The 13523-nt window shown below is 45.3% G+C and overlaps 1 protein-coding gene across 3 annotated transcripts in view; it reads left to right on the top strand.

Moving 5' to 3' along the window:
* The window catches only part of smap1 (small ArfGAP 1), a 55894-nt gene that overhangs the window by 10749 nt on the left and 31622 nt on the right, over positions 1-13523 (top strand). For 2 of the 3 annotated variants that reach the window (XM_037464884.2, XM_062566750.1), the window contains exons 3-5: positions 324-409; positions 3926-4001; positions 10850-10918. In XM_037464884.2, the coding sequence (XP_037320781.2) occupies positions 324-409; positions 3926-4001; positions 10850-10918 (231 nt within the window). The remainder of the gene's footprint in view (positions 1-323; positions 410-3925; positions 4002-10849; positions 10919-13523) is intronic. The other variant, XM_062566751.1, reaches the window with a different exon arrangement.

The following is a 13523-nucleotide window of genomic DNA, read 5'->3' as shown; positions in this document are numbered from 1 at the left end:
AGCCCATCCATCAGCCGAGTGAGAGTCAAAGGAGGTCTCACTCTGAATGTTAATGACTGTTTTTCAATGACTAATTAATTCTGGATGGCTGATTGTCCGGACTCCGTCTCAACCACTTCTCCCATCATCCCCTCATTCATCACCCTCCTCTCGATTTACCCTCGACCACACACGGGTCGGAGTGTCTTCACGTCCTCACGTGCGTTCGCATGCGTACGAGCACGGCCGGCGGGCCAGTTGAGTCGACTGCTAGCGGGCCCTGTGCGATTGGCGTGTTCTTCAACTGAGTTTTACCGATCTGTGTTTATTTGTACTCCCTGCAGAGTATGGTGGACATGGGCAACAACCGGGCCAAACGGCTGTATGAGGACCACCTACCAGAGAGCTTCAGACGGCCCCAGACAGACCAGTATCCTCCTCCCGCCTCCCTTCTGGGCCGGATTCTGTCTATTCGTTGCCCTCAATTCACTCAGCCCAGACTTCTTTAATATTTGAAACCTCAGTTGTTCACCATGCATTGGCCTAAATCTCCCCGACATTGTCTGCAAACTGCTCTTGTCACACTTAACGTTTATAAAGATTAGCATGTCACCATATACGCCCCAGTATTTAGGTCTGAATCCTTAAGCTCCTTGTGTCACCATACAAATGCAAACAAACCCCCAATGTTACCACTAATTTGCGACTACGAGAGTTATTTTGCGGCCGAAAAAATAAAATAAAAGTGCTCTATTACTCGTCGCCGGAGCTCGCAGGCTCTCTACGTGGAGGGGGGAGAGCGATGGCGGCTCTTTATCTGCTCTGTTTGGTTAGTTATGTTAACCTTGTCAGGAGAGGCTGTGACCAAGTGACAGCAGAAGAGCTAGCTGCTAGGCTTATTCATGTTGTTTAAAATGGCAAAAGGGCATTCAGTGCCTCAGGCCTGCTGTGAAAACCTTGTTTTTGTACATTACAGCCCATTTGCCAGTCATTGCAGTGGGACTTAGGGCTTGTTTTCCGGATGGTAATGTCATGAGGTCGGTCACACAGATTTTGTATTTAACTGATGCGGAAATACGTTAAAAACAGTTCACATTTATCGGACGGCTTGTAGAAATGGGAGATTCCCCCTTACTGGGAGTCTTGAACAGTGAAACAACGTACTGACCCAACCTGCAGTACACTGGGGATTGCAAAAGGAAGATGGGTGGTTAAACAGCAAGGGAGGGGGGGTTGCTGGTGGTAAGTTAGCTCTTTAATTATGCAACACTTGTTTATCAGCATTTTTAAAGTGTCTCTTCACAGAACTACTTGAACGTGTTCAAATATGTATAAAAACTCTTATGTCATATCCACTGGTAGAAAACTAATTTGTTTTCTATACATTAATATTGACCAGAAATGGAGTTAAACCCTAAAGTCTTGCAGTAGCTCAGAATTTCCCCTGGCTACTTCATGGGTTGTCGCCTGTAGCAAAGCTTTGGAGGAGTCAAATCTGCTGCCCTGATCGGATATTCATGTTAAATCCTGCCACGCTACTAGTGGTCAAGCATGAGAAATGTTCATATCAAGGACAATTTGTTCTTGATACCTCAGCTGACACGGGAGGCGCAGTTACATTTGATGCATCACGTCAATAAAATACAAAACGCAGATTTATTCTTTAAAGTGTCAAATGATCTAGTCAATTGCGATGACAAACTGCGACTGGTACACAGCATACTGATCAGTCCAACCCGACGCAAAGTCTCTCCTGCTATCGGCCCCTCTTCCCTGCAGTGAAACGACATCCCCAAATCCATCTCGCTGCTGTCATCGAAACCTCCCCGATCATCAAGTGACAGGCTGCGGCGAGTCGCCGTCATACTGCACCCCCCCCCCTCCTCCCTCCCTCCCTCCCTCTCACACCCCTCTTTCCCCCGATACGGCACGAGAACAGCTACGTGGCCAACACCTGGTGGCATACGTTCATATTCCCACCAGCAGACTGAAAATAAATAGTCTCCCCTGCTTTTGACACTCTTAATACCCCATCTTGTTATTTGTGCGGGCGGTCATCATTCCTCGCTCACTCTGAAGTCCATTAGAGCGGGTTCTCCGGCGGCGCTGTCTGAGAACAGCCGATAACGGAGCGGGATTAGAGGAACGTTTGTCCTCCCGTGTTCATACCAGTCCCCATTCATGTCGTCTTGTTGTGTTTGCAGTTGTTCAATTGGACCAATAGGAGTTTTTCATTGGTCTACAAGATTGCGTTTTCTGGAAACGTCTTGAAACCAGGTGTAAATTAGCCATATTCAAAATCTTAATTCATAGTTATACTGTAAACTTTCTTTAGTCCACACTTCTTCTTGTTTAGGTGAAACAAGAAGAAAATTTAAAATCGAATTAAAATGCATCTCTCTGTGCTACACAGGTAGTAGTAGAGATGACAAAACAAGTATTTTCTCTCCTCATAATTGTACTGGATCCTAACATATGGGATACAGGAATACAATATCATATATAGAATGTAATTATTGACCGGATTATTTTGTGTTCTATGTTTTAGCGGCTTTGTTTATTTTCACCAGTTTGGCAGCTCAAGAGAAATATTACAAACGATCAGCACCTACTAGTTTTTTGTTTAGTTTACGGCCGCCTGTCGATAACGAGTGTAAGGGGTAGCTCATAGATATGAAATCACTTCCGCTGAACGACATCCATCTCTCTGGGATCCATGTCTACTGTCAGCACCGCCCGACACATCGCGGCCCTTCGTCATCCATCACGCCTCCCTGGTCATAAGATCTCAGCCGACCACGTCATCCGGGACACATTCATCCACCCCGCGCGTCGCCCGGTGCCTTGGTCTGTAGGGCCCCATCTGTTCCGCTGTCTCCAGCCAACGGCACTGAATAACCGCCGGGTCTGACATTCAGCCCTCGTGGCTCGACCCCGCGCGGTGGTCATCGTTTTTCAATCTATGAAGTCTATGACTTAATCCGCCCAGAAGCGTCGCCGATGAAATAAGAGGAGATAAGCGAGTTGGGATTGGTGTGTGTGTGTGTGTGTGCGTGTGTCTCTAAATGAAAAAAAAGACTAAAATCCACTGCCAAATGTTTACCGATGCGTTGCTCAACATTGTCAGTAATGTTGTGATACCGTTTTGCGAGGACACACAGTGTTGCTACTGATTGTGACATTTTGAGAGAAGTGATATACTTCCATATTGGACTAAACCCATTCAGATTTTCTTCCTGGACTTTTCATTTCTCTTGTCAGCAGGATTTTGGAATTGAAACCAACTAAACATTTAGTTGGTTCTCTTCAGACTCTTAAAGAAAATCTAATTGAAACGAATAAAGCATCAAAAAAAGTCCTATCAAAAACTTTTCATTTTTTCCCCCCTGTTATTGATTCATAATCATTTTTTCTCTTTTGCCTCTTGGGGCTTCTATACATACGTTTTCAACATTGAACGTTGCGCATCCAAATTGCAGCAACGTCAGCGCTGCACGTTTGTTACCCGCCGTGTGAAGCAGATGGGGTGAGCTGTTCTGACAGCCAGGGATCACAGACGTCATGTCGGGATGTACATTTTCAGACCTGAAGCCCCCTTCGGCAGAAACAGTACCTTCTGAAGCTGCTGTGAATCTCTGTTGCAGTTAATCAATGTATAGATGCCCATTCCTGGTTTAGACAAACATGACCTGGGGATCTGATGGGGAGGATTGTGGTTTCTCATTATAATACTGGACTAAAGTTCTCAGCCTTTTAAGTTAAGTCTTTAAAAGTGGTGTTTTCTGGGATCCTTTTTCCGGAGTACACCCCCGGAAGTAGTACCGTGTAACCAGCGCTATCTAGAACTACAGTATGTAGGTTGCTTTAGCATAATGTGCAATGTTTCTACTGTTTGTGCTGTATATATTTTTATGGAGTATTTCGGTCCTTAATTCCAAACCTTCAGAGCAGTGGAGGTCTTCATCCGGGATAAGTACGAGAGGAAAAAGTATTACAACAAGGAGGCCGTGACTGCAGCTCCGGTGAGTACCAAGCTCAGTGTGTGTGTGTGTGTGTGTGTGTGTGCGCGTACACAACATCGGTTGTTGCATCTGCTTGACTTAAAATGGCATTATCTTTAGAAAACTTACTTAATTTTTCCTTTTTTACCTTAATGACAAATGTGTTTGAGGTGCTGTTTATATTTCTGTGTGTGTGTACGATTCCTCTATGCTCCATGATAAGAGTGTTTGCATGATTTCAAAGTGTGGTTGTGCTAAAAAAACACACACACAGATGTGGTACTTCTCACATTTGGCAGTCATTATTCACACAAGACATCTCAATGGGATTGGGCCCTGAATCCTCTGTGCCCCCCCCCCCCCCCCCCCCCCCAGGCCTCATGGTTGGCTACCATTATCCTTCACCCATCAAGCCACTAAAGTTTGTATTTTTAAAGCTGCTAACCCTCTCCACATTCTTTGGATCCCTTTCGATCCACGGGTTTAGTCAAAAAGTGTAGTTGTTACAAAGAGTTTGTGCGCACGGTTGGAGAATAACCTTTCAAACCTTTCTTCTGATGCACATATTTAGATGTATGCATTTGTTCGCCTCAGTGTCAAGACCGAACCTCCTTCAGTGGGGCTAGCGGGAGAGAAAGGATTCAATGGCGTGTAGGTGTGTGTCCATGGCTGTGGGTGTGGGTTAGGTGGATGGGTGGCTCTCCTTGTCTGGCTTTCAGATTACCTGTGTGAGTTGCAGCTTCCTTAGTGTCTCAGCGAGAGGTTTCCTTCTATACTGCAAGTTATTTAAATGTACCACTTTCACAGATATCACTCAGCAGTCTGGTGTGTTGGGAAGGTGGAGCTGAACAATCACTACTGAAGTTTATCTTGTTTTTTTTTCTCATAATACAAACTTGTGCAAAATAACCAGATTTTCTGTGAAATTTGAGTTGTTTGCGGTTTGCTGTTGTGATCAATTTCAACGACGTAGCTCCTCATTGCGCCACAAGTCTCATCCGTCTCTGCCGCGTCTTTATCTCCCTGTTTGCTTCCTCTCGTTGTCCCTCGTTTGGTGTCCCTCTTCGCTCCCCCCTGCTCTCTTGTTTTCTGTGGTGGTTCTCTGAAGCGTTGCCAGCAGCTAGACTGTGATCTGGGATCTGTTTCTGCCGCCCGCGCAGGCTTTTATATGCAAATTAATTATTAAAATTATCACTTTAAGCAGTTTGGTGCAGATGGAGAAGGAGGAGAGGGCGTGCTGCAATAACCCCAAGACATAGTGTGTGTACAGTAGGTGTGTGTGTGTGTGTTGGAATGTGAGGAATTGGTTGCCTTGACTTATTTCTCTAGCACTGGCCTGGCTGTTTTGGAGGATAACAGCAGCTACTTAAAAGCTAAATATTGTTTGCATAAATGCCTTAAAATATTATATACATTTAAGGTGGAGTGTCCAGGAGAAATGTATTCAACCACAATTCACGCCAACAACTTGTTTAGACTTCCACTGTTCTACAATCATGTAGATTGATTGATCAACAAAACGTATCATTTTTCAAAAAAAACAAGCAGACATGCACTAAAATCCCGAGGTTTGGATTAGTTTGCGTGTGAGGGGCCAGTGGGGGTTTCTGAAGGACAGCTTGCAGTACTTTGTACACTCCCCATGTGGCACGAGTGAGGCTCGTCTGGCGTACGCGTGCCCGGTCCACGCATTACTCCAATGTTGGCCCAATCAACAAGACATCACAGTGCATCCCGCGACCCCACAGTGACTGGCCTAAAAATGTCAGGAGAGCGCAGCGGTCACCCCGGGGGACCGCTCTGCGCGACGCAGACCGCATTTGCCGGCGTTAGTCATACGGACGTCCTGCCCACTGCGTCCACAGCGCTGGCCAAGGTCCCGTCTTCCTGCTGTGAGGCTGCCATCCGCTCACACTGAGTGCAGCCTCACAGCAGGACGTTCTGTGCAGATTAATCCTTTCGTTTTCAGATTAGTTTTAGTTGCTTTACCTTGTCACCTTGTGCTTAATTGTGCTTGAATAGATAGAGTATGTTTTCTTCTTCTCCTTTTCTATGTGTGCATAGTCTGGGGACTAACAAAGCCTTATCTCGTCTTCTCTTATTTACTTTATTTGCTTTTGTTCTTTGAGAACACTCGTGTTACGGCATCTCAAACCCTCCCTGAGCCTCGCTAAGTCTTGTTTCATTAGTCCCCGTATAACCCCTCCACTTGACTTCAGCGAGTGTCCCCTGCCGGAGGACCAATGAAGCCTGGGGCAGGACACGTTTCGGTGAAGACGTTCACCAACTCTTTGCCTCATCATCAGCAGATAGCCAGGACGCTTGTGTCCCGGAGTCCTAATGACCTCTGTTCATCCCCCCTCACCCAGCTCGCGCTACTCCTCCTGTTATCTACTCGCTTTTTATCACCCTCCTTCCATCCAGCCTCTCTGCTCTTTATCTTCATCACCAGCCAATCTGGGGCTGTTTAGTGCTGTGTCGACATCTTTCTCAGAATCAGACGAGGGGAGGGGGGCGGGGGGGGGAAGAAAAGGCCAGGAGAAAAAAAAAACTGAAAACCCTCAACAGACTAGGAAGGGAGATAGAAATGGAATCCACATCTCCACTGTGCTGCGTTCAGCGCCAGGGGCAACGAGAGCAGACAGTCGTTTGATGCCTCAACAGCTGAGGAGGGAGATGGATGAGAGTGGGGAAAGATGAAAAATGGAAGAAGAAAAAAAATCGTTCTGCCCTTAGAAAGACGCAGTCCGTGGTTCTGCCGATGTGCCGCGGGTGGTGTAAGGGAGCAAAGGAGGAGGAGAGGAAGGAGCGGAGGGTGGGTTCGATGTTAATGATGTAACCGCCTTCCTCAGTCAGAGTTCTCAGGAGAGCTTTTTACAAAAAGCAAATGTAGCAGAACTCTGAAGCCCCACATCACTTACACATTAATAATGTGAGTTGAATGTAGTGGTACTGCTGTCTTGTCATCTTCATCATAAGGCAAACTATTCCTCTATATCCATAAGAGGTCAGTAAAACTAAGTGCTATTGTTGCGCTTTGTCTCGATGTGTTAACAGGCAGATGTTTGCTGACTTCCGCAGCTTCATGTCAAAAAGTAACAACAATACAAAAGTTGAAAGCAAGTGAGCGGTGAGAAAAAAAAATAGATTGCTATGTGCTGGTTATGATGGCACTGTGGAATAGATTGCTCACAGTAACTAACCTAATGTAGAACGATAAATAAAACCCTAGCAACTTCCTGTACTCTTCCTGATAGACACTAAAGATGTGATCGACACAGTTAGAGACGAGCTGGTGAACACAGTGGAAATCGTGCTAACATGAATCAAAGACGACCCCCAACGAGTGATTGTGTAACTGTTGCAGCTGTTCCTTAGCAAATCCGCTGTATCAACTTGACAACCAAAGCCACGGTATGTGACAACATGCCCTCAAGCAGCGTTTAAGCGTTTCTCTACAACGTGGAATTTTCTCAAGAGGCTCTGAAAAAAATTTGTTTAGCTAATCCACGTTTGATCACATGTGAAAATGCACTGGCATCTTATTTCACATTTTTTGTGTTACTGCCGCATTTGATCACTGTTTTCTATTCATTGTTGCACTTAGAAATAAATAAAAAAATAAGCCGTTTGTTTTCTCAAACCTTTATCAAGTGAAGCGTTCTCCCAGTCTGTCACAGGTCAACAGCAGGTTATTGGAGGTGCTCCCTGCACTGTGTGTGTGTGTGTGTGTGTGTGTGTGTGTGTGTGTGTGTGTGTGTGTGTGTGTGTGTGTGTGTGTGTGTGTGTGTGTGTGTGTGTGTGTGTGTGTGTGTGTGTGTGTGTGTGTGTGTGTGTGTGTGTGCGTGCGTGTGCGTGTGCGTGTGTGTGTGTGTGTGTGAGACACACACTCTTTTGACACCATTCCTTCTGTGCATCTGCAAGGCCGGAAATAAGACTGGCTTTGCGGCGTCTACTGAAGCGAAGAGTACTCTGCTGCAGATGAGAAAATCCTCCTCCATTCCCTACTAATTAACTCTGCTCTCTCTCTGCTACTCTGTCCCCTCGCTTCTCACACTGCTCTCAGTCTGCCTTCATCTAACCCACCATCAAAAAATGATCCTCAGTGCTTTTATTTTGAAAGCTATGTAAATCGCCTCCACTGGACTCAAAGATCACAATGTATCAGAAACATTCATTTACATCAGTTTTTGTCCTTTCTTCTCAGGAAATTAAAGGCCACTTTCCAAAATAATAGCATAAAAGTCATATTTTTTTGCCTTTCCATAAGTGATGTTAGCGTTGGAGATGACATTCATTAAATCACATTATCAAATCAGAATCCTGTCAAATCTTGATTTACTTGTGGAGCATGTGGAGGCGGTGATGGTAAGCTGGCAAAACCAGCAAGAGTACGCTAGATTTTAAAAAACGATCTACTGGATAACAAAAGCCCAGCCCTGTGTGCTGACTCTTGTCTGATGAAAGCAGCTCGCAGCACTAGCGCCTAAAGTTGCTAATGACAGCGACAAAATTGCCAACTCAACATCAATGAAAGCCTGTTGGTTAAGGCTTCCCTCCAAAGCAACTCCCCCCTTAAGTCATTTGTTCTTCCCTTTCCCCTCGTCACTGTCGTACTGAAAGCTGCCAGAGCTGAAAATGAGAAACCCCCCCCCACATTACTCACCCCTAGAAAGACACAGGAGCAATAAAAGCTTTGGGATCAATTAGCGCATTAGCTGAACGAATCCTGTTGATTTTGTCGAACCGTGAGCCGGATCCTGAAGTGAAGCGTCAATCGGAGCCTAATCAACACCGCCATGACACGATGGCACTCCCCTGAGTTCACTTTGTTTAATCTTGCTTTAGATGCTGTGATGTTTTTGAGTTATGTTCAGCGTCTACATGGTTTGCGTGTGCCGCTACGCTTCTACTTGATACATGTGTCCATGGCTTATCTATTCAAACACATTTAACGGCTTTGCCCAGAGACAAACCAGCAGCGGTAAATTGGGTAAATTTCCCAAGCTAGAGGCAGTATTTGGCCTCAGCCTTACTGATGCTCGGCAGATTCTTCTGCTTCAGCTCACATGGGCTCGGGTTTTGTTGCTGTCTGAATGCGAGATGGTGACCGAGGCACCGATAACGGCTGGTCTGGACACTACTTATTCTCTCTGCACAGTTTAGTACGTTCATTTTTTTTTAGTATTAACATTGCTAACCCACTACATGCAGTAGATTAATTATAACGTGAGAAGTGATTGCTCGTGGAAACAGCCATGGTATTACAAGAGCAAAAAATGTTAATGTGCGCAGGACTCAATCTTCTTATTTTCCATTGGCAACCATCTTGAGAAACTGGCATCCAATTCCTTTCCAATAGAAACTACTTGTTAACAGGTTTTTTAACCATGTTTTCAGCTTTAGCGACTGAAAGCAAAAAAAGCATAGAATAAACCGAAAAAGACAATTTGATCTTCTTGCGGCCTCCATCCAAGCTGCCATGTTGCTGCTGTTCTTGGTTATGGTTCTGAGAACGAAACTAGTAGCCTTCTCATGCTAATAGAGGGGAAAAAAATACATAGTCTAGGATCTGATGATGATGTGCGGCCAAAATATAATAAGCGCTGTGCTGAAGATAAACAACCGTGGCTGTGAATCTGCATTTGTCTCTTTGTGGGTGAAGGGTTGCATTGTCGCTTCTGTTGCACTGCATGAAGTCTGCAGGAAAAGTTCAAATTCAGTCTTATAGCCTTGAAATCTCTCTTTCTCTCTCTTGTTGTGTTCCTTTTTATATTTTGGTCCTTAAGCCTGAACTATAAAATAAAACCTCACATATTGCACACTCTTAAGGGATAGTGACGGTAGAATAAGGATGGTTTCATGTTCATGCCGAGTTGCATCATTGTAAAAATGGATGATGATGATGTTGTTTATCATGTTTTTAAGACAAACAACCCCAATCATGAATAACCGCACATAAAACAGCCAGTGAATGAATTGCATTGAGAGTGGGGACAGAGGGAGAGAATCACACTGTTCATTGTTATTCTAATGGCTGGATTGTAGGCTGCTAAGCTAAAGCTTCTCTCCTTGGCAGCTCGACAGTCATTAGCCGAAGCCGCTTGGTGGCTGGCATCGGCAAGGGCTCATTTGCATACAACGAAGCAAGACGCAACCATTAACCTGCAAACACTACATCAACTCTTCGTACGCTAACGGTGTCTGCACATTCTGCATTGTGGGTGCATTAAAATCACATTACTGAGCGATATCTAATTGTTTTCAACCTGCTATTTAGGTACAACAAATCATTACCATTGGGCCCCATGTTCCCTCCTGCAGAATATTTTCATGGTTGTCGAATGGTGATTTAATGATAAAGAATAATAAATAAAAGAAAAGTCCCTTCTTTTTCAATGCTTACAGTATTGTATGATATTTTTGGTATTGCAGGATGGAGTTAGGTTTTATGTTTTGTATCAGTGAATAAATTATTATCACTACATTGGGACTCAGTCAGGGGGCCCGGGACGAGAGCTGACGCACCTCCGGAGACGGACTAGCTAGCTAACAAGCTAGCAAACTAGCCAGTCGCCTGCTAGTAAGCTAACTCTTACGGTTAATACTTCGGCTTGTTTTTTAGATGTTACTGCAAAACCTCGCCTGCAGTAAGTCTGTGCAGTTTATGTGGAGGTTATGTTAGCTCGCCACGACGGCCCATAAAAAGCTACTAATGAAAATGTGCCATGTTCTTTTGAACAGTCTCGTAAGGCCCTAACTTTAATGTGTGTGTGTCTGTGTGGTTTCAGTATACGCTCTGACAGTCGTGCAGCCTGTAGCATATATGCCACCTCTCACAATATTTCCCTTGTTTTTCTTCTTCACAGAAGGAAAAGAAAAAAGAGGAGAAGAAAGAGAAGGACGGAGACAAAGGGGAGAGACTCAACAACGCAAAGGTACAAGAGGCATTCAGATCAGCTTCCTTATGACCGCAATAACAGTCATTTGTATTAGTTGGTGCTAGAATTCTGGGGCCAGAAATGCAGCAACCGATTAACTTGGTGTAGCATGTGACCCCCCCCCCCCCCCCCCCAACCCCCACCCTCCGATGGCCGCTGCGAACAGCCTTCCCCACAGCAGAGAAAGAGGCTCATTATTTGACCATTTTGAAACCTAATTTTGGATGCTTGGCAATTTCAAATTTAAATTTCCCTGTGTGGCTCATAACACATTTCCCTCTGGAATTGAAAAGAGGTCAGCAAAGGAATCTGCACATTACCGTTAGTTATTGCTGTAGCCGCTGAGGTTCTTGCCTCTCGTAAGCGGAGGAGCATTGTGTCCTCCAGGGCCCTTGAGTTGAGTTTCTCTGCAGTAACGAGGCGGGTGAAGGCCGAGGCGGCTCGCTGGCGTCGATTGCGTTTGGTGCACAGCGCTGTTTCTGATTGGCCGGGGCCAGGAAACGGGCAAAGAGAGAAGTGTGTCAGTGTGCTGCCATGAATGCGTGATGTGCGACAGCAGTGTCGCTCAACCTCCGCCCGGGAGGGGGGGCGGAGGGACAGACGCCTCGTAAACATTCATGTCACTGACTGACATGTCACTGCCATGGCGAGGTTCCATGTTTGGATCATTTGTTTCAACAATTATACTGTCCAGGAAAATTTAAACCTCGGGTGCATCAGACAAGCTTAATTTTCACCTTTTTTATAATCATTGTGGATTTCTGTTGATTAAACACAAAGTGTTATGTCACTCACAAAGTGTAATAAGTGAAGCCCTTGCTGCTGGCAGATTTATCTAAATTTAGCTTCTGTAACAAAACAAAAAAAGTCTGTTAACCCTCACTGAGAACATTGTGATTTAAAATGAAAAGAATTTTGAGCCCAGTCCAAAGAGTCAGCCACAATTACACACACCTCCGTCCCAAACGTCAGCAGATGCACACTCACGTGTGTGTGTGTGTGTGTGTATGTGTGTGTGTGAGAGAGAGAGAGAGACAAGTTTCTGGGTCATGGTTAGTAAATTCAGAATATTTCTAGGCTTATATATTAAGGCTTGCAAATCAGTGAGGGAATGATGTAGCTCTCAGCTGTGTGTGCGTAGGTGTGGGCCTGCGTGTGTGTGTTAGATGGACTACAGGGAAATGGATGCAGGGCTACGGTCATGGGTACCCACTGAGTGAGATGTTACACAGAGGTCGGTTCATTTCTCCGTCATGTGCCCATAAACTGGACTCCTTAGCCTATTTATTGCCCTTGGAAGTACACGGCTTCCATCCCCATGCAAAAGTCCTTTCCCGAGGCACGTTTGTGTTCCTGTCTCCTTCGCGTGTGCATTTCAACGAGGATCGCACAGAAAGAAATTGTGCACACGTCGACCCCTGCCGTCACAAAATGCACAATTAAACCCAGCCTTATGGCGTTGTTGTAGAAGCCGGAGCCGCAATCCTAAATCGTCACATTGTCTTTGCGCTACAGATGGGCGACGCGTGTGCGTACGTGCATGCTTTTAATCCCAGCTGAAGCCATTTGTCTCAGGTTACTGCTGTCTAAATGGATCCCGAGCTGCTGTGAACAACGCCCATGTGCTGCAACCAAATGGCTCCAGCGTCAAAAGAATGTCAATGTCGAAAAGAAACGTTGCCTTCAACCTGACTGGAATCAAAAGCAGTCTGCTTATTTGATATTTTTGAAAACTCATTTGCACTCCAGAGCCTTTGTGTATTGTGAGACCGTCTTGCTGAATAAACCTGTTTAGAATTGTGTGCTGCTGCACTTAAAGGTGTCAAGACTCCGCCTGAGCCTTCAATGGCAACCAATCAATTGGAGCATGATGGATTCATATAACCATCAACAACCACTCTGAGAACAGTCTGCGCTCCCCCCTCCATTTTTGCTTTTTTTTATTTAGCGTATCACAGCAGAATTTATTTGATATCTTGTTGTTTTATTAAACAACATAAAGTTTGTCTGCTTCAATTGCACCATCTACCAAGACAAACTCCTTTATGTGTAAGATACGCGGTAGTAAAGGGCTTCGGGTTCTGATTGTGAAAGCTATGTCCAAATCCGGAGCAGCGTTCCCCAACCAGCAAGAGGTCCGCAGACCAGTTGGTTCCAGGCCAAAGAGAAAGCAAAGAGAAAAACTGATACGTGTGTGATGTCGGCAATCATCTCCTTATTCTCCCCCGTCATAGGCTGCCCTCCTGCTGTCAATGACCCCGTGTCAAGAGATGTTTGAGGATATTTCGTGTGTTTGTGTGTGTGTGAGGGAGAAAGCCGTTTGTCCAAGTGTATGCTGACGTGATAAAAGCTGTTTAATCTCCAGCATAGCAGGAAACATGCTGACGGCACGTTCTCCTCTCACTCTTTTGCCTTGTCTATCACATACTTTGTACTTTCCCTCACCCCCCCCCCCCCCCCCCGCCCCTCCGCTCTCTCTCTCTTAAACAAAGACACACTGTGTCTCCAGCACCATGACATAACCCCTGTAGCAACCCTTTCATGTTTGCATGCAGATGATACAACACACATATCTGCAGAGGAGAAACAGCAGCAGTCCGAG

The sequence above is a fragment of the Pungitius pungitius genome, chromosome 13 (genome assembly GCF_949316345.1).
Source record: "Pungitius pungitius chromosome 13, fPunPun2.1, whole genome shotgun sequence".
NCBI lineage: Eukaryota > Metazoa > Chordata > Actinopteri > Perciformes > Gasterosteidae > Pungitius > Pungitius pungitius.
Note: the sequence above shows the minus strand (reverse complement) of the source record. Positions and strands in the feature narration are given on the sequence as shown.